Source organism: Pinus tabuliformis, chromosome 5_2, assembly GCF_031772625.1.
Source record: "Pinus tabuliformis cultivar Carrire ecotype Pingquan chromosome 5_2, CPIR1, whole genome shotgun sequence".
NCBI classification, from domain to species: domain Eukaryota; kingdom Viridiplantae; phylum Streptophyta; class Pinopsida; order Pinales; family Pinaceae; genus Pinus; species Pinus tabuliformis.
Genome location: NC_142306.1, coordinates 1,101,114,886 through 1,101,137,464, shown reverse-complemented (window position 1 = coordinate 1,101,137,464; position 22,579 = coordinate 1,101,114,886). Strand labels below are relative to the sequence as shown.

General features: G+C 36.0%; 1 protein-coding gene and 1 pseudogene across 2 annotated transcripts; one reads left to right on the top strand and one right to left on the bottom strand.

Annotated features, from left to right (window-relative positions):
- Positions 1 to 10,741: 10,741 nt before the first annotated feature.
- LOC149163083 (uncharacterized) lies at positions 10,742 to 16,391 on the top strand (annotated as a pseudogene). The gene is made up of 4 exons (XR_016261624.1): positions 10,742 to 11,057; positions 11,192 to 11,560; positions 15,722 to 15,749; positions 15,843 to 16,391. The product of XR_016261624.1 is annotated as an uncharacterized LOC149163083 (transcript).
- A 4,611-nt stretch (positions 16,392 to 21,002) lies between these two features.
- On the bottom strand, positions 21,003 to 22,229 carry LOC149163082 (uncharacterized). Its single transcript, XM_089435339.1, has one exon. The coding sequence runs from the start codon at positions 22,227 to 22,229 to the stop codon at positions 21,003 to 21,005; it is 1,227 nt and encodes a 408-aa protein (XP_089291465.1).
- Positions 22,230 to 22,579: the final 350 nt, after the last annotated feature.

Sequence of the window (22,579 nt, the reverse complement as noted above, 5' to 3'; positions counted from 1 at the left end):
CAAGGTGTTAAGTGAACCAATCAAAATGTGTTATGGATGGAGGGCCGTACTCATGTTGACCAATATATGTCTCATTTTAGAGTGAGTGTTTGAATATGCTTTTCCCATATGTATATGCTTGTTGTTCACCTCTAATTAACATATTGGAGAATGGACTTTCACACTTTAACTATAGAGCAAGGACTATTTGCAAGTCCAAATCTCATTAATTATGTATATCATGTTGAAGGTGCAAGGTTAACTAAAGTTTCAAAGAATAATATTAGCCCCAAAGACTCTTATTCCCCCCACTAAGAAATTCTAGTTCTTTATCTTTATATATATATATATATATATATATATCCCGATGTGATCATATGGGGGGTACTTCTCTCTAGAAGGAATGAATTTTATTTCTTCACCTTAATGCTCGATGAGATGAAGGGCAAGCAAATAATGAAGGATTGGCAAGGTCTAATTTGAGCTTCTTGATGAAGATACAAGAAAAATGTTAATGCATTTAAATGCCAAGAAGTAGTAAATGGCTTATGATCAAGTGCAAAACTTTGTGTTGTCAACAATGTTAAATTGCTTATCTACACAATAATGCCATTGAACAATCTTGATTTTATAAGAAAGCATGGAATGCATATAACAAAAAAGTACCATGTCACAATAACCTCTTATTAATGAATGCCTCTAACATGTTTATATGCACTATTCCTTCATTTGCTCATGGATTTTATTGATTTCTTCTAACAATCATCCTCTTATTCATATCTATGTTTCCATCTATGATTTGCTTGTAATCAATGCATAAAGCTCAAAGGGTAAGTAACCACATTCACATCTTTCACAATGCTTTCACTCTCATGAACCTCGTGTTGGATCATGAGCATCATAACAAAGCCTAGCATTATCAGGTCATTAGCCTTTCTTCATTAGCTTCTACAATCCTCATATTACTGGCCTTTATTTCAGCTTGCGAAATTGGGTAGAGGATCAAGTAGTGCATTACCGATCACTAATGCAATGTTGCATCACATGGATGTTGCAACCTAGTGGTTAACCATAACATAGTGCAATCATTTCTTTTGAGCTACGATATTGAGTGCAAACAATCCCTATACATACAATAACTAAGAAACAATAATTTGCCTATCAAAGCTTGAATGGGCCATTGATTTAAAGGAGACCAAACACTTAGAAATGAAAAGCTCTTATGTGCTTTTCTCAAACTTCTTTAAGAAAATAATAAATATAAGAGACATAAATCTTCATGGGCATGCCCTTCCTATCTTAGCTTTGATTTGCTATTGTTATGCTCCTATACCAATAGGTGTCATATTTCATGATTGACTTGATGAGCTATGTAATATGTTCATACCTTTACTTGTTGCAAAGGTTTTCCATATTGTTAAAAAATAAAAAATAAAAATTAAAAAATGTAAAGAGGGTATACCCTAAAAGAAAAATCAAAGGGTGAAAAGAAATAAAATGGTCAAAAAAGTGAAAGAAAATGAACCCCACCAAAAGAAAGACCAAGGAAAGTGTGCAAGTTTAAATGCCACTACTTTTTACTTTTATGTAATAATCAAATTGTGTGCAACTTGTAACTTATGCCACAATTGATGAACAATCAAATAGTTTAAACTTGACTAGTTCATACTTTCAATTTTATGTTCTAGAGATAGAGAATAAGATCTGACCAAACTGTTTAATCTTGGCAGATAAGTAGATAGGTAGAGTGAATAAAAGGAGCTCAACAGTTTAATCTGAGCCCTTGGATGTAATAGGGTTAGACTTAGATAGATTTCTATATGTAAAAGAAAAAGTGTAATAAGGGTTTGCCAGTCCAAGTGCACCCTAATAAAGGAGAAAAAATTTCAGGCTAAAGTAGGTAGGGTAAGTAGATGGTGTTGCAGAATTACTTGTGATGGATAATGTCTCTAAATGTGTTAATTTTCACTTTATCACAAGTGCAAGGAAAACATTACACATGATTCAATTCAAGCAAAGTCACAATGACTAACTCCCCTTCTCTTTTTCCCTAATTATTTACTAATTTCCCCTAAGGACTAAGGTCTTTGAAAATTAAAGGGGCTCAGAGCATTTCTCTGACTTCTGGAGGGATCGAACCCTCAGCCCAATGATTTAAAAGCCTAAGTACTCAGAATCATCCATAAACTATTCAGTTGATTTCATAAACTCATTTCCTAAGTAAAATCCTATTTTACTTAGGAAAATACACAATATCACCTAAATAACCCCTTTTTCCACTTAAGGCCTAAGTTTAAATGTATACCTGAAATGTTTTAACTTAGCGCTTTCATTTCATTTATCATATTAATCTCTTACTTACATTATATAACTCCCAAAAAGTTCACCCTATCCCGTATTATCAATTATATATTAAAACCCCAAATTGTTAAATATCCCGCCCCTGGTTGAATACAACCATAATCAATGTTTAAAAGAGGATTAATGAGTTAATCTGCAACTCATTAAGAACCTCGATTTTCTACTTTATTGCACGGGATTAACTAACCCTCTGGGTTAATTAATAACCTCCTTAACTATTTGCAGTCGACCCGATATGATTGATTAAGTGGTTAATTACATTGGGCCCGCATACACAAAGCCCTGTCGTACCCCACTCCCGTCCACCGTTAGATCTCATCCATATCATCCAACGGTCGACGTTGATATCGCCCCCCCTGGTGACCGCGCTTTAACGTGCGATCACCAGGCGGTTTTCAAAACCGTACCCTGCCACGCGTCAGGCAATCCATGGAATCGCGGTCCCCCAGCCGAAAACCGCCCACCTCCAAAAGCGGTGCGAGCACATACCGCTTACCGCCCCCCCAAAAAATGACAAAATGTCATTTCCCCGCATACGTCACCCGCCCGATAAATCCAAAAAACCCCCCGCCAACCTAGATTTTGCAAATAAAACCAATGTAATGTCATTTTCACTGTTATATGCTGCGACTGTTTTCCCATGCAAAGCGACGTCCCAGTCAACTGCCAAAGCTTTCCAAATGCCACCTGATCAAGAAACTTGCAGCAACTCAGCCCGGGACTAGTTATCCAACCAACCATTATACTGTTCACTTTCCCATTACAGGTATTTATCCATTTCCACTGAAACCCTGCAAGTTTTGGTTTTATACTGAATATTCCATAGAAAGGACCAATTTCGCTATACATTCAAGTCGTTGTTCACTATATAGGTTCCCAAACCTGCTGTTTTCACTATTTTTCACAGAAAACCCAAGTTCCATTCCTGAATCCACAAGAACCAGTGATGGAAACTCCTATAGCTCTGAATGTTGTACCTATGAATGCCCCTCACAAAGATTTAGATTATCTGCCCCTGGCCGATAAATATTTTCAGATAAAAGACTTATCAGGTAATGAAAACCACCTTAAGATCTTTTGCCAAGCCAGAGACAACTATCTTAATGGCTCTGACATCTTAGGACTGTGGGAATCCAACCTTCCCATGTACTTCCTCCCTTCAGTCCATGTTTTCCCAGATATCATTCATCACTGTTGTGCCAATTATGACCCTAATCAAAGAGCAGTCATGTCCCCAAGTCAAGAAGTCATTTTTCCCATAACTGCTCAGTCCATCAATGAAATGCTTCAATTCTTCTCTAGTCATGCTCTTACTCCCCTTTCCATGGGATACCTACTTGAGAAAGCTCCCCAATTGTCTCAATCAGAACTGACTCGCATCTGTCAGATGTTCATGGACCCTAACATCAGCCCAAATGCCCACCTCCTTATCTGCAGGTTTTCTTTACAGATACAGGAAGAATTATTATTGATATGATAGCCTCAATCATGAGATTCAACTTCAGAGAGTATGTTGATGAGATAACCTTGGTGTTATTATCAATTTTTACTCCTGGACAACCCCTTGCTGTTAAATATGATTATGCCTCTTATATTGCCAACAAAATTCATGACCAATTCCTAAGGCTGGACAATGAAGGAGTCTTCAAATACACTACTTTCATCTATCATCTTCTGTTGTATTATCAGTCAGATAACTTCCCATTCCCTATCAAGAAACTTGATACTAGAGGCAATCCAAGGTCTGTCATTTTTTGGAGTCCCATTTTTCATAATTCCATTGAGACCCCTTACACCTACAATGAGTTCATTGACCTATTTGTCCATCCAGCAACCACTTTACTGATAGGAGTTTCCCCTCCTAGGATAAATGGTGACATGAAGAAAATCCTTCAGCTCTCCATGGAGTACAGGATAGGTGACTGGTACCTATATAAGAATCACACAGAAATCAAGATTTATGGATGTGAACTTTGCCCTTTTAAGCTGCCAAAGTATGTTCCAATAAGGCTCTTTGCATTGGAATATTTCAGACAAATGATAAATGCAAACCTAGTACATTTTTGTAATTCCAAGAAGAAAGCTCAGCTTAGAATCAAGAACCTGCTAGGCCCTTTTGTCTACAACACTATGGAAGCATGGAAAGAAGCAGAATTTTTTTTAGAAGAGCATCTTAAGTTACAAAAGAGTTTTGAATGGAAACCACATGATCCTAACAATTTTATATGTGATAGGAGAATGAAGAACAGGTTGGCCCCATATATTCACCATAGAATTCCAAAAATTGAAAAATATGCAAATATGGATGAATGGAAGGAAGGTACCCTAGTAGAGCATGATAGTGAATAGGTCAATTTTGAGAAAGTTATGAGATATATTGAGAAAACACTTGACTTGGATTCTTTTGGGCAGGTACCGTTTAAGTTATCTCAAAGGTCAGGAGTTGGTGCCTCCAATGCTGGACCCTCTCAGCAACCTTCACATGAAACAAGTATACCAGCTACAGGGTCATCAAAGGGCAAGGAATTAGAGACCAGCTTTCAACACACTGAACAACCTACAATGTCCAAGCAACCTGAAACCTCTAGAGAACAGGCTCAAATACAGACTCCTCCCACTCAGATCAATATAGGGGAGCCTCCAGTTCTGAAAACTCCTCTAAATGAGGAAAGAAACAAAAAGTGAGACAGGGAAAAAACTACCCCTGCTAGTGAACCATCAGGACAACCTGGAACAAAGAGACAGAGATTAAATCCCCTTTCAGAGGAGGAATTTGCAGAAGAAAATACAGATAGTCAGAGGGAAGAAAGAGTGGAAAGCCAACAAACTTTCCCAACAGGAGGAACATCCACTAGCTCTCAGAGGCAAGAGCTAGAAAGGCAAAAAAGCGTAGAGATATCTTCTTCCAAGCCACCAGGGACTGATGCCTCAGACATCAAGAAAACATTCACAGAAATAAAAGCCAGGAATGATCCATTGAGGCTGCAGGTTTATAACCGATATTTGAAGATGGCTCCTACAAATCAACAGAGATTGATGTTAGCCTATGACATCAAAGAAGGCAAGATGATAATGAGCTATTTCAAGCCCAAGGTGCAACAGCCTAGATCAGCAGTAGATTATCTCAAAAAAAATTTTGAAGTCATGGCAAAGGATATTCATCCTTTGGATCAAATTCAGTTGCATAAGCAAACGGAAGAAATGATTACTCAACCTTGACTGGCAAGGCAATGATGGCCCACAGGTTACAAAACTCTTTGGACAACACTACTACTCAACTACACTTGGAAAAGGCCTCCTCTCAAGCCAAAGATAATAGAATAAAAACCTTAGAAGAAATAATTATTGGATTGGGCCATGATCCCAAAGATGCAAAGGCTACAGAAGCCTTGATCAAAAAGAAAGATGAAGATATTGCTGCCCTAAGGAAGCAACTAAAACTGCCACCTTCAAGACATCCACAAACTGATGAGGTTATAAAGCAACAATCTGAAGAAGAGCTGATGGATTTACTCTTAAAACTCAATGAACGACTGAATGATATTGAACAAGCACTTGAAAAGGCATTGAAGGACAAGCAGGGAGAGTCGACCTCCCAGCCTCCCAATGTGATACCAGTAGTATCAACAGCAGTCCCATCAACTCTTGGAGCAACATTGGCACCAAATATTCCAACAGTCACAACAGAGGCAGTTACAGGTACAGCAACAACAAGAACATCAGGAGTAGCATAGGGCAGTACTGCTAATTTGAGCACAGAAGAGCTGATAAAATCAACGGAGGACTTGAAACTACAAGTTTCAGAACTAAATAAGCTAAAGGAACAATACGCCAAAATGGAACAAAGCTATGATCTCTCAAAGATAAATGTTGCAGAAAAGACAAGAGATTAAAGTGTTAGAAAACAAAGTAAAATCAATGGAGAGAGATCTTACATTTGACAAACCTCTAACAAAAATAAAGAGAATTCTTTGGGCCAACATCACTCAATCCATAAATGCTGTTTGGCCTTCTATCTAAGTAATTTTTGAGTAGATTGATCTTGTGAAGGCAACCCAAGAAGAAATCCAAAGAACAAGAGCAAAACTAGGAAAAATGCCTGAGGAAGCCAACATGCTTATACATTTTTTGAATACTAGAAATAAAGAACAACTGGAAGAAATAGGCATTAATGACAGGACAAAAGCCATTTTGGAAATCAAAAGGGTATTAACCAAGAAAAATTTAATGCAGAATTTAGAAAGAAGATGTCATGACATGCAGGCAGAGATTAATGCTTTTATGGAGAAGTTTGATATTTTGCATAATAAAGGGCTACCCAGTCCTTTAGTGATTAATGACATGTTAATGAGGCATAAAGATTATGTGGAAAAATTGTATAATTATGCAAGCAACCAAGCAGGATCATCAACAAGTGCATCAGGGATAAAAGTATTTCCTACATGCAGGGTGCTCTACGACAACCTAGAAAACTTATTCTATGTACTTAAGCATGAACTAAAACACTTGTTCCTAATTCGGCCTACATTTTTCAGGTATACAGAAACAGATGAAACCCTCAGAAAGCTTCAGAAAACCAAAATACCACAGCCAAAATGGTGGGAAGAAATGCTTGAAATTTTGTAATTTATTCTAAGTAAAAGGTAAATTTTGATTTTTACTATAGTCAATGAAGATAAAGAGGATGAAAAGAGATCAACAGATAAAAAGTATCAGGTGCAGGTAAAGTGTATCAGTAGGAAGGTCAAAACAAAGTAGCGAGCACATAATTACACCAAGGACAACAAGAGGCCAAATCATAGGGCCTAACTCCAACACATTCTCAAAAATAGGGACAACAAACCATTCGGTTGCCTTATCTGTCATCTACAAGGTCTTCTAGCCCTATTTTCTTGAAGGATATGATTAGTCACCCTAGTTTATATCTCACTTTGTTATGAGATATTTCATCGTAAAATTTTTGTATAAATACCCCCTCAATTGGAGTATTGAGGGTGAATTCTTAGACATTGCTGTAATATTGACTATTTTGGAATAAAGTGCTGTTGGACCAACTTTTGTATGGCTTGCTGGATAAAGAAATGAAGCAAAGGACTTTTCACAGATTTCTTGAAGCAAACATCGGATCAATAAGTCCTCTATACCTTATGTTTTAAAGTTTTCATTGTTTATTATATCATCTATGTTTCACATTTGAATGGTAAATGAAAAAGAGTAATTCAGAATATGCTTGATTGCACTCTGTTTTCAATCGTTATTATTCTCCATGTTTTCTTCTGAATTAGGATAAACAATGAAATCTTAATTGCTCCTGTTTTCTAGTTCTTTCATTTTGATTATTTATTAAAGAATACTTAACTGCTCTTTAGTAGTAATCATTCAAGTTCCCTCTTTAAATATGCTGAAGGATTCTTAACTGCCCTTCACCCATTTTAAACCCATTCCATTTATCCCAAGTCTTTATTTGTTCCCTGTTTGACCATCTTGCCCTGTGAAACCATCTTTTGTTAAGAAACCAAGTCCAGTTAAGCCATCTTCTTTGACTCCATTAGCCCAATGGCCTAAACTACTCAGTCTTACCCCTCTGCTATTGAATCTCACCACCCAAACTCAAACAAAACTCCTAAACTTCACAACTAGCCTAATATCTTTCAAAACCAAGCTAAATCATAAAGAGAGAGCCCTCTTTGGGTACAGATTGGCTAGATTCTGTACCTAAAAGTTGGTTTGTGGTTACCTCGGACCCCTTTCCTCTTCCAACAACTTCAAGGAAAATCTGAGTGATAACAACTATAATTTCTCTCTGATAGACATGTGCATAGTCTAACTAAGAGACCTTTCGGTCATTTTCCAAACATTTTTTTCTTGTTAAGTTTACCCAAAATCCAACAAAGTCTTTCTAGAATTGTATGTTTGAATTGTGTAATATGCAAAATCTGAATAGTCTAGGAGTTTTTCAAGCCACTAATTCCATTTATGTATTCAAAAACACATTTTAAATAATAAGAAATCACAATCTCCCCAAAATAATACTACTAAATTTTAATAAAAAATCATAGAAACATCTATTAATTAAATTAAACTAATAAGTCATTATTTCAATATCTCAAATATAAAACTTATTATAATAATAAAGCATAGCAAAAACTAACCATATGTAACTTTCCATTATTCAAAACCACTCAACCAAGGGGAATGTGAGGGCAAATAACATTTATAAAAACTTCCGCTTTACCAGTTTTGAAGGTGATGATAAAGATCTTCGAATGTAGTGTGATTTTATTTTATTTCGGTGGCATATAAAAATATACGCTAAATCTTATTTAATTATGAGGTATAAATAGATTGAACGTACATGGAAAAATAAATAAATAGATTGAACGTCTGCATTGTATAGCAAAAGCTGCACAAAACAATAAATCAAACACAATTTTGTCCTTACCAACCTGGATCACTATTTTCAGCAATATTTTTCTCATCATTGAGAATGGAATCTGTGTAGTTGTAATTCATAATTTATATTTAAAATTTTAATGATGAGGTTGGGTGAATTTGATATAAGCATGGTTGATAAGTGTGATGTTTTTGTTTTTAGTGTATTTTTTCTAATGATTGAAATAATAAATTTATGTTATTTAAATTTTAAAATTTGATTTTTTATTTTTTTAAATATAATTTTTTTTATATTAAAATATATTTTTAATATAAAATTGAATTTTGTTTAATATATATATTTATTTTTTAAATATATATTTTTTTATTTTTAAATATTATATATATATATATATATATATATATATAAAATAAAAATATTTTTGTGGTGAATTAGTAATTTATTGGAGTATTTTGATGAGGCTTAAAATTAAATCTAGTGATTGTTAATATAAGGCCAAGAGTATATCTAATAGCTTTAAGCCAAATATACTTGTAATTAAGAGTATATCCAATAACTAGTAAGTCAAATATATTAAGAATTTAGGAGTAATCTAGGTGAGGCTCAAGATCAAACCTAGCAACACTAAGAGTATATCTAATAGCCGAGGAGTATATACAATAGAATGTACACCAAATATCCCAGTAATTAAGATTATATCCAATAGCCAAAGCATATCCAGTAGCCCATAAACTAGGTATACCAGGAATTTAGGAGTAATCTGGGTGAGCCCAAGATCAAACCTAGTCACTGCCACCATAACACTAGATTAAACCTAATGGCTGCCACTATAACACCAAGAGTATATACAATAGCCCAAGATTATATCTAATAACCCACAATCTAGATATATCACTAATTAAGAGTATAACCAATAACCTGTAAGCTAAGTATATTGAGAATTTCAGAGTAATTTGGGTGACGCCCAGAATTAAGAATATATTCAATAACCCGTAAGCCACATATACTAGGCATTTAGGAGTAATCTGGGTGAGGCCCAAGATCAAACCTAGCGGCACCAAGAGTATATCCAATAGCCTGCAAGTTAGATATATAATTAATTTAGAGTATATCCAATAGCCCAAGAGTATATTGAATAGCTCGTAAGCAAAATATACTAGGATTTTAGGAGTAATCTAGGTGAGCCCCAATATCAAACCTAGCGGCTACCTCTATAACACCAAGAGTATATTCATTAGCTCGTAAGCCATGAATTTATGACTCAGCAAGAGCCCAGACTCCACGAAGGTGGGGGAGCCTACTCCTTAAGCCTTATCACAAGGGGCTAAAGATGTTCCCCATGGAATTTGAAATGGGAGAAAAAAGATAACATAGGCTCCACAGAACTGGGGAACCTACTCCTTAAGCCTTATCACGAAGGGCTAAAGATGTTCCCCATAAAATTTGAAATTAGATAGAGAAAATAACATAAACTCCACAAAAGTAAAAAAACCTACTCCTTAAACCTTATGAAAAAAGGCTAAAAATATTCCATAAAATTTAAAATAAAATAGAAAGATAACATCCTATTATATTAACCATTTAATTATCCCACACCTAAACAAAACATAGTAATAATCTTATTAAAATTTGATTACCAATTGTTTTTTTGGAAAGAGAAAAGAAAATACGACGGACAATGGTTAGACCGCTTTTGATGTGGGTAAATGTCCTCACCTCCCCTCCAACAAGAAGTTACAAAACACAAGGTCGTGGGGTTCCTCGGCTTGCGGGATTCCCTATCCCAAAAACAAAGAAGGAGCCGTTTGTAACGGTCAAAGGGTCCCACCGCACCATATCTAATCTCGTCCGTCCACAGGGCTACCCAATCAATGACCTCCAGTTGTCCACGCGGCCAGTTTGTCCTTCTCACTTCGACAGAGTCCGCCGATCGTCGCCGTTCGTTTGTCTTTTATCACAAGTAAGCGTGTCCCCATTATTATTTATTTTCAAACATTAAATTGCGAAGAACCCCCGGTTGCAAAGGGAGCGTTGAATGCCAGGTAGCGAGTACCATCTCTTCCTCCCTGAAACCACCAGTGTCCATTGTGATGTGAATGTGTTTATTTCGGAACTGTGGAAAGGGTGGGTGATGATATAGAAAGCTAGAGCGAGAGCGGTATACAGTGCGTAGTGTGGTGAATATACATTGAGTATATATCCTAACCCGCGGAAAGGAACCAAGCTAGTCTGGTAGTAAATTAGAGAATGGCAACGAGTGCAGTGGCGGTTGCTCTCCATGCCCTCGTTCTTCTACTGCTTTGTGGATTCTCTTTTTGCTCAGGTATCTTTGTATATCCTGGTTCTGGCTTATTCTGCATTTATCTTCAGAACTTTGGCTGTTTTCCATTTTTATGTTGGGTTGTTTTGTTTGGTTCATTTGAGCTTCTTGGCGGGATTTTTATGTTTGTTCAACAGGTTTTGGGAAGCAGAAGCAATATAGCAGTAGCAGGGGAAACGACACCAACCTGGCAGCTGAGGAAGCTAGTTTTTTCTTAGGCAATGATTCATCTACAACAACTCCTTCGACTCCCATAACTGCAGGCACCACCTGGTGCGTGGCTAAGAACAATGTGGATGACAACACATTGCAGGTGGCACTGGACTACGCTTGTGGCCTCGGAGGCGCCGATTGCACTCCAATACAACAAGGTGGAGTGTGCTTTGATCCCGATAATGTGCAGGCCCATGCTTCCTACGCCTTCAACAACTATTATGTTAAGAATGGGATGCTGCCAGGCTCTTGTGACTTTGGCGGGAGTGCAGCTCCGACTACCCTTAATCCAAGTGAGTTTCAAATGTTTCTGAGCATCTTATCATCGTGAATATGCAATAAGATGTTTATTGTTAGCATTGCAGATACCTCCTTATAAGTTGCGAGCTCTGGAAAACCATTTTACTCTACCTAAACGGCTGCAACCTATTTTTATAGGTTTTTTTTTCATTCTTTGTTTTTCATTAAGAAGCCTCTGTTACAAAATTTCTCACCACTGTTAACTAACGTAATTTGCCCAAATTTTCCGGGGTATTTTCATGAATCCATGTCCAAGTTGCTATAGAAATTATATAGATACATTCCTTTTCCATTTCTGTTCCGCAGCGTTAAAAAATTGCGGCTCTAGCAAGTTTTAGTCACAGTGGCTATAAATGTAACTGGAAATAAACAGAGACCAGTTTCATCAGAAGGTCGAAGACAGGTTTTGCATTCTAACAGTAGAATGAGATTAACTGCCTTATTTTTAAGAGTTGTCTGGTTAGCCAACAGCCAACCGTGGTTTTTCCTCGTAAAGCTTAATTTCCTAAATTCTAGGATACTGGAAGAGTGAGGCTATTATAGTCATTTAAAACCCACTTCGGAGATTGGCTGGTTAGTCAACAGGTAGTGGTGGTATTTCCTCGCCAAGTTGAATTTCCCATATGGTGAAATAGTAAGTCTGTCATGATTATTCAAGACCGCTTGGAGTTTGACTCTTTAGCTAGCATGCAATGCTGGTATATTTCCTCACCAAGTTCAGTTTCCTAGATAGTGAAATGGTGAGGCTGTTTTGGTTTCGGAGTTTGAGTGGCTTGCTAGCAGCCAGTGGTGGTGTTTCTTCACCAAGTTAAATCTGCTAGATAGTGAAATAGTGAAGGTTCTTATGGTCAGTTAAGACCATTTAAAGTTTTACCGGTTAGCAAACAGCCAGCGGTGGTATTTCCTCACCGAGTTGAATTTCCTAGATAGTGAAATGAAATAGTAAGGTTAAAAGGCAACATCCAGTGGTTGTATTTCCTCATCAATTTCAATTTCCTAGGTAGTGAAGTGAAACAGTGGAGGCCGTTCTGGTCATTTTAGGCCACTTTGGAATTTTTGGTTAGCCAACAAAGAATGGTGGTATTTTGGCGTATGTGGAGTTTAACTGGTTAGCAAAACAGCCAGTGGTGGTAATTCCTCACCGTGTTCAATTTCCTAAATAGTGGTGGGTCCGAAAGTGGCTGTGCTATAAAGAATGTTAAGAACTCGGTGCCCTAGGGCAAAAAGGATAGATTCCTCCGTGTTAAAATTTAAAAATATTTATTGTTAAAGTTCATATCTCTAGGCATATTTTTGTCTTTTGTAAACCGGAGGTGGGCACCAGATGTAATTATAATTATTTAACAAAGCTAAATTTGTTTTTTCAATTAATGTCGGGTGTAAATTTTTACACAAATGTGTGAGTTTTGGTTCAAGGCTTCGGGAGTGATATTGAGTACAATTGTTATAGGTTGTTTGAAATAGGTGTTTTTATATCATTTTAGAAATAAGTTGGAAAGGTGGGTATGGGTTAGAATTTTTTAAATCTTTTTATCTCACATGTGAAATTTAATAATCAATTTCAACGTAATATTAAGTTGTTAGGAAAAGATAATTCAAAGTAGTAAAAATAGTATGGTAATATAGTAATGTATTTTTGTTTACATCATGTTTTGTTCGATTGTGTGAATCATTACCATATTTTTTAATAGTTAAAGTTGAATTTAGATTGCAACTAATTTTATGTTTTTGAATAAAGGAACTAATTATTTTTTTAATTAAAATTTTGTTTTTATTTGTGTGAATTATTTATTTATTTGGATATATATATATATATATATATATATTATAAATTAAAGTTTAATTAAAATTTTGTATTCAAATTATTTTTTTAATAAAATTTTGTTTTTGTTAACTATTTTTTGTTTTTTGTTTTTTAGTAGATAAAAGAACAAATTGCCTTTTTAATTAAAGTTCTGTATTTATGTTAACTATTTATTTCTTTTTTATTTTACCACTGAGATTGAACTTATGCTATGCTAGTTGCCTTGGATGAAAGACCTATCTGCCTTTTAGATGGAACACCTGTCTGCTCCCTTAAAAATTGAAGTTTCATTTGTTTCTTTATATATATATATTTTTAAACTATTAAGGTGGAGCTCAAGTGGGGCCAATTGCTAGTAGGATTGGTGCAGGCTCTACCCTTAAAATAAATATTTTGTTTTTATTTGTGTGAATTATTATTATTATTTTTTATATCAGTGATATTAAGCCTAGGCTAGGCCAGCTACCACCAGGTTCTATTGGATGAAAAAAAAAGTTCACATCACTAAGATTGTAGCATCAGTTCTGGATGAAAGATGTGTGAATTATTATTATTATTATTATTCCAGTTCGGTTGAGCGTATGCCAGCGGCCACTAGGTTTTATGGGATGAAAAAAAAGTTCTTAGTCTTAGATAGAAGAAAGATATGCCCCTTTAAAAAAAGTTTTGTTTTCATTTGTGTGAACTACTTATCAGTTAAACTAAATCTATGCGAAGGCCAGGTGTCATTAGGATGAAATGCAAATAGGTGAGACTAGGTGGGAGCTAGTTGACATTAAAATTGTAGCTCTAATGTAGATGGAAATATTGTAGGCATAGTTTAAATCTTCAATGTTTTGACACTTTTCTGGTCTTGTTTATTGGTCAATTTTGCTCAAAATTGGGCAGAGATTTGTTGAAATCACACATTTGAGCTATGAAGTTTGCATATCCTGACTGCTCCAAAGGGGGTTTTCAAAGCTTTGAATCTATATTCAAAAATGTATTTTAAACAACAAAAAACTATGACTTTGCCAAGGGGAAATGGGAAAATCAAAATGTAAAAGAGCTAAAGTGCACAGATAAAAAAATGTGTCACTTTCATATGGTGAACTACTTACCAATAACGCTGGGCCCAGCGGTCACTAGGAAGCAGGGAGGGGTGAGATCAGGTAGGGGCCACTTACCATTAAAGTTGTACCTCCAATGTTGGATGGAAAATTGATTATCTACCTTAAAAGAATTTTGGTTTCATTTGTGTGAATTATTGTTCAATTAGACTTAAGCATAGGTTGGGAGTAGTTGTATCAAGAATTGTGGTAGGCTCTGTCTAGCCCTTATGACAATTTTATCCTTTTAGTTGGTGTCTACTGTTTACCCTAAACCTTAGGTAATAAAGGCTAAACCTTAAAAAATAATTTTGCTTTCATTTGTGTGAACCACTGACTAGTTAGGCTGACCCTAAGTTGGAAGTAGTTGTCTCTAGAATTGTGGCAGGCTCTGTGTAGTTTTTCTAACAATTTTATCATCTTAATTAGTGTTCACTGTTTACTCTCAACCCTATCTAATAAATACTGAATTTTACACAAACCAACTAATCTATACCTCATAAATTTACGTATGAAAACTTACCAAAATAAATAAATTATTCGTACCATGGTAAGAAATAAATTTGTATATGTAAACTTTCTATAGTAAATAAATTGTTCGGACCCTTTCTCAAATTATCATCAATATTACAAGAAAAAAAAAATAGTCTGTCGTTGGTAAAGCCAAAGCCGGAAAGGAGCTTTGTTAAGCAATTCTGAAATCAAGGTCAAAAGGGGCCAGAGCGCTGCCATTGGTTCACGGGAGATCCTATCAACCGCCAGATTTCCGTTTATTTTCAATTAAACGTTACACTTCATTTTTCACGGAATCTGGACTACTGCATGTGGGTTTTGCAGGTCCGCACCAGGAATTCTGTTCCGCTGTCTTAGCACACTGATACACAACTACACCTCGGGAATCATTCACCTGGCAAAAAAGCCAAAATTCCTACCATGGAAAATGCCTCCAAAATGCCTCTGAACTCACCACCATCACCGAAGCAAACAGATCTAAGATCTGACCTTTGTCAGGATATTTTTAAAATTTTGAGGATGTGAAACGATAACAGAAAGAACAAGAAATCAAAAAAAAAAAAAGAAATCACCATGTGAACAGTGGACGCTAGTCATATACTGTCATGTTGTGTTTTACTGATGGGAAGGAAAATAAATAGGGCGGATTATAGCTGAGCTGGTTATGCCTGTCGCTTGTATTAATTGTTTTTACAGTACCGATTCTCCGTCTGACTCAAAGATTTCCTCTGTTGTTTCTCTGATAATAGGTTACGGCAAGTGCACTTTCGAGACAAGGTAAAGTAAATTTTCAAGCTTGTATTAGGTTTTTTAATCTTTATTTTAGGAGCTATATTTCATTGTTGGGAATTTTCGCTTGAATTTTTTCAGTACTGGAGCCTCCTCCATTACATCATCACCAGGCAGTTCAATAACAGGAGCGATGGGACCCAGCACATTCAACCCGAACGGCGCTGCATTCATGGCTCCGTCCCTTGTCATATCATCCATTATAACAATATTATATATCTCTGCCACTCTGTAATGTGTGGGTTTATTAAATGAGAGTCCTCATCTGAATGCATCAAATGGTGTAATATTCTTAGTAGGTATAGCCTTACCCTTCTGTTTCTTTCGAATATTGGCGGATAGGTCCCTTATGTTTTTTAATGTATACCAACTGCTTTGCATAGCGTGTATCCATCCCTATTTCCTATTCAAGGGATTTGATGAACCAGGCTAGGTTGTGCACCTCGGAGATTTAAACGCCAGGGTTTACAGTCATCGTCTCGGCTACTGGAATTTTAGATGGATTTTATATTTCAGACTTGGAGGCGTATTGTTTCCCTAAAATTTTGTACAAGTACCAAGAAACCAAACTTAAGGAGTCATTTAGCATGTGATATATATATATTTGTCGCTTCCATTGGTTGCTGTGCTTATTGTTTATGAAGTGCTTTTGTCTCTAGTATCATTTGTCCCACCAATAAAATATGATATGATAGCCTGTGAATTTGACCCTTTCCCCATCTTAAACCAGGTTTGGGTGGTACATGGTCCTCGGATTTAGAATATTCTCTATGGGAAACTGTGAAAAGCTTTTAAACGAGTGTAATAAATCTGACATGCTGTGATAAATCTGACATGATGGGATGGTAAAACTGGATGCACATCCTACGAGATTGAATAATACTAAATCACATCATCTCGGACAACGTTTGATACCATGGGGTGTGCATATATATCGAGGTTATGTATTTTGTTATTGTCATAGTAAAATATTTGAATGATATTAATTTTTTGTTTAATTTAAAATTTCGCAAAAATGTATTGAAATCATAAATTTGATGGATAATTTTTGTATTATGGAAGTGTTTAAATTTTTTTTAAGATGTTAAATCTATTTATATAGTAAAAAAATCAGTTCAAATAACACAAATTAAAATTTCGTTGACATTATCAAAATTTTCCAAAAAATTCAAAAAATCTCATTAAAAATAACTCTGGTTAGAAATTACACACAAAAATGTATAATAAAATGAAAGTAATCGTGTAAAAATATTTGTCAGAGCATATTTGTTAGAGGTTATCTCAGATATTGGTTTTTGCTGCCTGCCTGCGCCTCTCTCTTCTGTCTGTATTTAATGGATATGTTGCAACACTTTCAAATGGAGGGAGCACACTTTATTGCTTTTATCTCTTATCTTCAGATATCTATAAATATATAAATTTGTCCCTTGATGGAATTACCTTTATTATCCACATATGACATGTATATTCCCAGAAAATAAAAATAAATTTATAAAAAAGTGTTACACGTGAATATTCATTTTGTGAAAATAATATTGGCCATATTTTGGTAGTTAATGATGGGTGAAAATATACCTATTTTATTGATTATTATTATTGGTAAATAAATCATATTTAAAAACTATTTTTAATGAATGGATATGTTGCAACGCTTTCAAATGGAGGGAGCACACTTTCTTGCTTTTATCTCTCATCTTCAGATATCTATAGATATATAAACTTATCCCTTAATGAAATTACCTTTATTATCCACATATGACATGTATATTATCAAAAAATAAAAATAAATTTATAAAAAGGTGTCACACACGTGAATATTCATTTCGTCATTTCGTGAAAATAATATTGGCATATTTTGGTAGTTAATGATGGGTGAAGATGTACGTATTTATTGATTATTATTATTGGTAAATAAGTTATATTTAAAAACTATTTATAATGATGATCATAACTTAAATTTGATTTTTTAAAGTCGATTTTTTTATATTTAAGAAATACAACCAACAATATTATTCATAATGTGATAAATTGGATTTTTTTTAACTTGATTTTTTTATATTTAAGAAATACAAGAAACAAACAAAATTTAAGTTTCATTTCAAAATTCAAGTATTATATATATATATATATATATATAATAGTGTATAAGAAAATTTGGAGATTTATTCACCTCAATATTTTTTCAGAACGAAAAAGCACAATTGTATTATATTGAGACAATATAAAGGTATTAGATAGTACATCATCGAGCTTTAAGAAGTTGGAAAATCTTAGACTTAAAAACAAAAACTAGAGGATGAGTCCCTCCATAACGGAAGCGATTTGAGCTAAGCCACATACAAAACAGATACAAGTCTTTTATGCATCATATGCGAAATTCTGAGTTGTAACTTTCAGATATTGTTGGACATTCATATACCATATATATACGAGGATTAAACAAAAAGGATGAAACAAAAGCAAACCTGGAGAAAAACAAAGGAGAGTTAAGAGCCAGGGATTGAGAAGTCCTGAATGATGAAGGATTTCTCGCCAGATATTACCTTCATTGGACTAGGTGCCTGTTTCTAAAAGGATACCTTCCTTGGACACACTGTCCGCCTGCTGGTTCTGAGCTCTGTAAATGTGTTGAATGGAGCATTCTTTCACAAACCCCCCAAAAAACATAATCTTGTCCATCCAACCTGCGAGGTGTGGGCTCCTGATGTGGCATTTACCCTTGACATGATCGACCATAATTTTGGAGTCCCCAAAGATTGAGATAGCCTGTATATAAAAAAAAATGCAGAAAGCAAGAAGACCCGATAGAGCCCTTGCCTCAGCCATGCTATTTGTGCCCTTTCCTCCATTCCATGAAATAAAATATTGAAGATTCTCGTCCATTATGAAATGTACCCCACAGCCACAAGAGTTTTGCTGAGCAGCGCCATCAAAAAACGCTCTTGGGGCCCTTGAGAGAGAAACTTCTTGCTCATTTCTGTTGGCACTTTTTGCTTTGAGTTGCTTTATCGGCACAGAGTCATAGATGGATATGATATGTTGTAAGATAGCCTTGAAAGGCTCCTTTATTTCTTTGAATATTATGTTGTTCCTCCACCTCCATGCACACCAGAGAACAATGATAATTATAGATCGCCAAGAATCTCTCTGCCCACTCCACCATTCAAAGGCTGCATGCGTTGAAGCATGAAAGACAAGAGGGAAACCGTATAAGATTGCCAATTCATGCCATAATTGCTGAGTAGGTTGACATTGGAAGAACATGTGATAGTTGGTTTCCTCGGCTGATTCACACATTAAGCACCTGCTCGTCCCATGCCAGTTCCTTTTCCTTAAATTTTCCCAGGACAGATTTTTATTATGGAACACTAGCCATGAGAAGTATATTAATTTGGGAGGGCATCCTGTATTCCAAAAGGCTGATGGATACTTAGGATTAGATTGCATGGTCTTTAATCCAATCAGGTTTGTATAAATATCCTTTACATAAACTTGAGCATTTGCTTTTGGCACCTTCCAGATTAGATAATCTTCCAGCCTGGACCGATGAAATCCGCAGCTTCTCAAGCCATCCAAGATAATATTCCATTGCCTTGCCAAAGACTCTGACATTCCCAGATCGACAACATCTTTCCAAAGAGGAAGCGGGCCTTGCCATACTGCTATGAGTTTATCCCACGTAAAAAAAACCTTTTCTATGGAAGAATACAAGAAGCCTTTCGAGAATGGTTATGTTCTCTCGCCCACACATGATGGGGTCTATTCCAATGAGGATTCTGCTGCCGGATTGTAAGCTCCATTTCAGATTCTTTAGAAAATATTGCTCAATCTTGCGGAAACTGAACCATATAGCTGACCCATACGAGGCTCCAATCCTCCCTAATCTGAACCAGTATTCAATGTCTTTGCCTCTCATATATTTCTTTTTTATAGTGATGCTCCAAGGCCCTTCCCCGAATATACCTCTCCACAGAGATTTGCACAGGAGTGCTTTTCCAAAAGTCCTTAAATCCAATAATCCCCATCCTCCTGAATTCTTTGGCATAGAGATCTTTTCCATTCTAGCAAGATGATATTTTCTCTGTTTTGATTTGCCGACCCATATAAAATTAGCAGTAATCTTGTTCATTTTCTGGATGGTACTTGCAGGGATTAAAAATAAGTGTGCCCAATATACAGCAAGTTGCGTTAATACTGCTTGTGTTAGAACAATTCTTCCAGCCAATGATAGACACTTGAATTCCCATGCAAATATCTTTTTATAGTACCTATTTATTAACCATTGCCAGTCCACTTTTGAGTAGCCCTTAGCTTTTAGCTGAAAACCCAGATATTTTACTTCGTCCTTGATTGATCGCATCTCTACCCCAAACAGCACAGAAATCCATTCCACTATTTCCATGTTGACGTCATTGTGGAAGAGGATGGATTTAGATTTGTTTATTTGTAGACCAGTAGCGCTTTGGAATCTATTTAGAATGTCGTTGAGACATATGCACGTGACCTTGCAAAGCATTGCAAAAATGAGTACATTGTCGACAAATAAGTTGTGCGAGATGTAGTTGTTCCTGCAAATCTCCATAGGCCTGCACTTGTTTTTAGTAACTGCCCTGTTAATGTGAAGGCTTAAAGAGTTCATTGTCAGAATAAACAAAAGAGGAGAAAGGGGACATCCTTGACGCAGCCCCCTTTCTGCTGGAAAAAAAAGGAGAAGGAATCCCATTTATGATGACAGCATAGTTTACGTTCTCTACACATGCCATGATCCAGCTTATGATATTAGTCTTCAGGCCGATCTTAGCTAATAAACATCTAATTAACCCCCAATCTAAGCAGTCATATGTTTTTTGTAAATCAATTTTCAGAAAGGCAGCTTCAGTTTTTTTTGAAAACATAGTAAACAGGCTTTCTTGAGTATTAGCGACGACATCCAGTATATTCCTTCCCTTTAAAAAAGCATGCTAATCCTTTGTTAGAAAATCGGCTAAGGTTCCTTTAATCCTTTCAGCGATAATTTTTGTGATGATTTTGAAAGTTATATTGCATAAGGAAATCGGCCTAAAATCTTGAAAGGAGTCCGCTTCCATTTCTTTTGGGATAAGTGCTATTTGAGTGGAAGATGTGATTTGATGTATGCTGCCTGAGATTCTTGCTGCTTCAACCATCCTCAACAAATCTTGTTTGATGATGTCAAAAAAGTGAATAAAGAACTCTATTGTCCAGCCATCTGGGCCAAGACATTTATCTTTTTTGAAAGTCTTCATAACTCCTAGGAGTTCTTCCTCTTTTTATGGGCTGGAATAGGCATTCATTTTTTCCATCATCAAACATTTTTGGAACCAGATCAATACCCCATAAGATATCCTGAAACCTGCACTCATCCCTTCTTTTATATTGGTTTTTAAAGTGTCTCACAGCTTCTTTTGTGATTTCTTGTTGAGAGAAGAGAAAACACCCCTGACCATCACTTATTTTCCATATGGAATTTCTCTCTCGCCTGGAATTTGCATATTTGTGGAAAAATTTTGTGTTCCTGTCCCCTTCTTTGAGCCAAATTTCCCTGCTCTTAAGTCTCCATGAAGCTTCTTCCTGCTTCAGAATTTTTTGTTTTTTCCTTTCAAGCTCTTTTATGCGGCATCTCATATTAAATGGAAGTGAGTTGGCATCCAAAACCTTGGAGATACTATCCAGTTCCCTCTGAATTTCTTGAAGGGCCAATCTGTCCAACTGTTTTTTTTTAAATTGCCATTCTTTGACCACCTTTCTCATAGAAGACAGCTTGTCTCTGAAGGTCATAAATGGGGGTATCATGTCTTTTGCAGATAATTCCTTCCATGTTTTTGTTATGACTTCATTGAAGTCAGGATCATCTAGCCATGATCTGTTGAATTTAAAAGGGTACCCATTCCTAAAACCCTTTTCCCTCCAGCTGAGATATATTGGCCTATGGTTGGATATGAATACATTCCCAATGGACGAGTTAGGCATGCCCATTCTATCAACAATGCTTACATGTACAATGAACAGGTCAATCCTTTTTGCAATATATGTCTTTTCTATTCTTCCATTGTCCCATGTAGGCATCATTTTGGAAGGAATGATATCTACAAGGTTCCTGTGCAAGAGTTCATACTTGATGCGGTCTACGAGCGGGTCCCTCTTCCTGCTGTTTCCCCATCGTTCCTCCGAACTTAGAGTTACATTTAGATCACCTGCAATCATCAGTGATTCAATATCAAAAATTTCTGATGCAAATAATTTTTCCCAAAATGGGATCATGTTCTTATACGAGGTGTAGATATTCAAGATATTAATTGGACAGTCTTTTCCTCTGATAGATGTTAAGATGAGAATGCCCGCAAAGCATTTATAAGCTTTGGCTCTAATCCAGACAGGATCCCATAAAACCACCAGTCCCCCCGATAGACCCTTGGCTTCTGAGGCTACCAGATGCCATGAGGGAAACATTTTTCTAAAATAGGAAATGGACACATGATTGCTATGCATGGTTTCTTGAATTAAGATAATTTTTGGCTGAGCTGAGTAGAATAGATTCTTTAGCGCCAAAATTTTTTGGTCTGCTCCCAGACCTCTTATGTTCATAGATATGATGAAAGTCATTGAGGAGTTTTTTCGGTCGCGCTTGCTCTAAGAGGCTGAATCTCTGACATATCAATGATGGGAACATCAACAAGGGACATATTTCTTACACCTCTGTCAGCAACCTTTGTTCTCCCCCTAAAATGTCTATTGCCTCCATTGTTTTTCTTTCTCACCGTTATATTTCTTGCAGAATCTGGGCTTATAAAAGGAGGCGA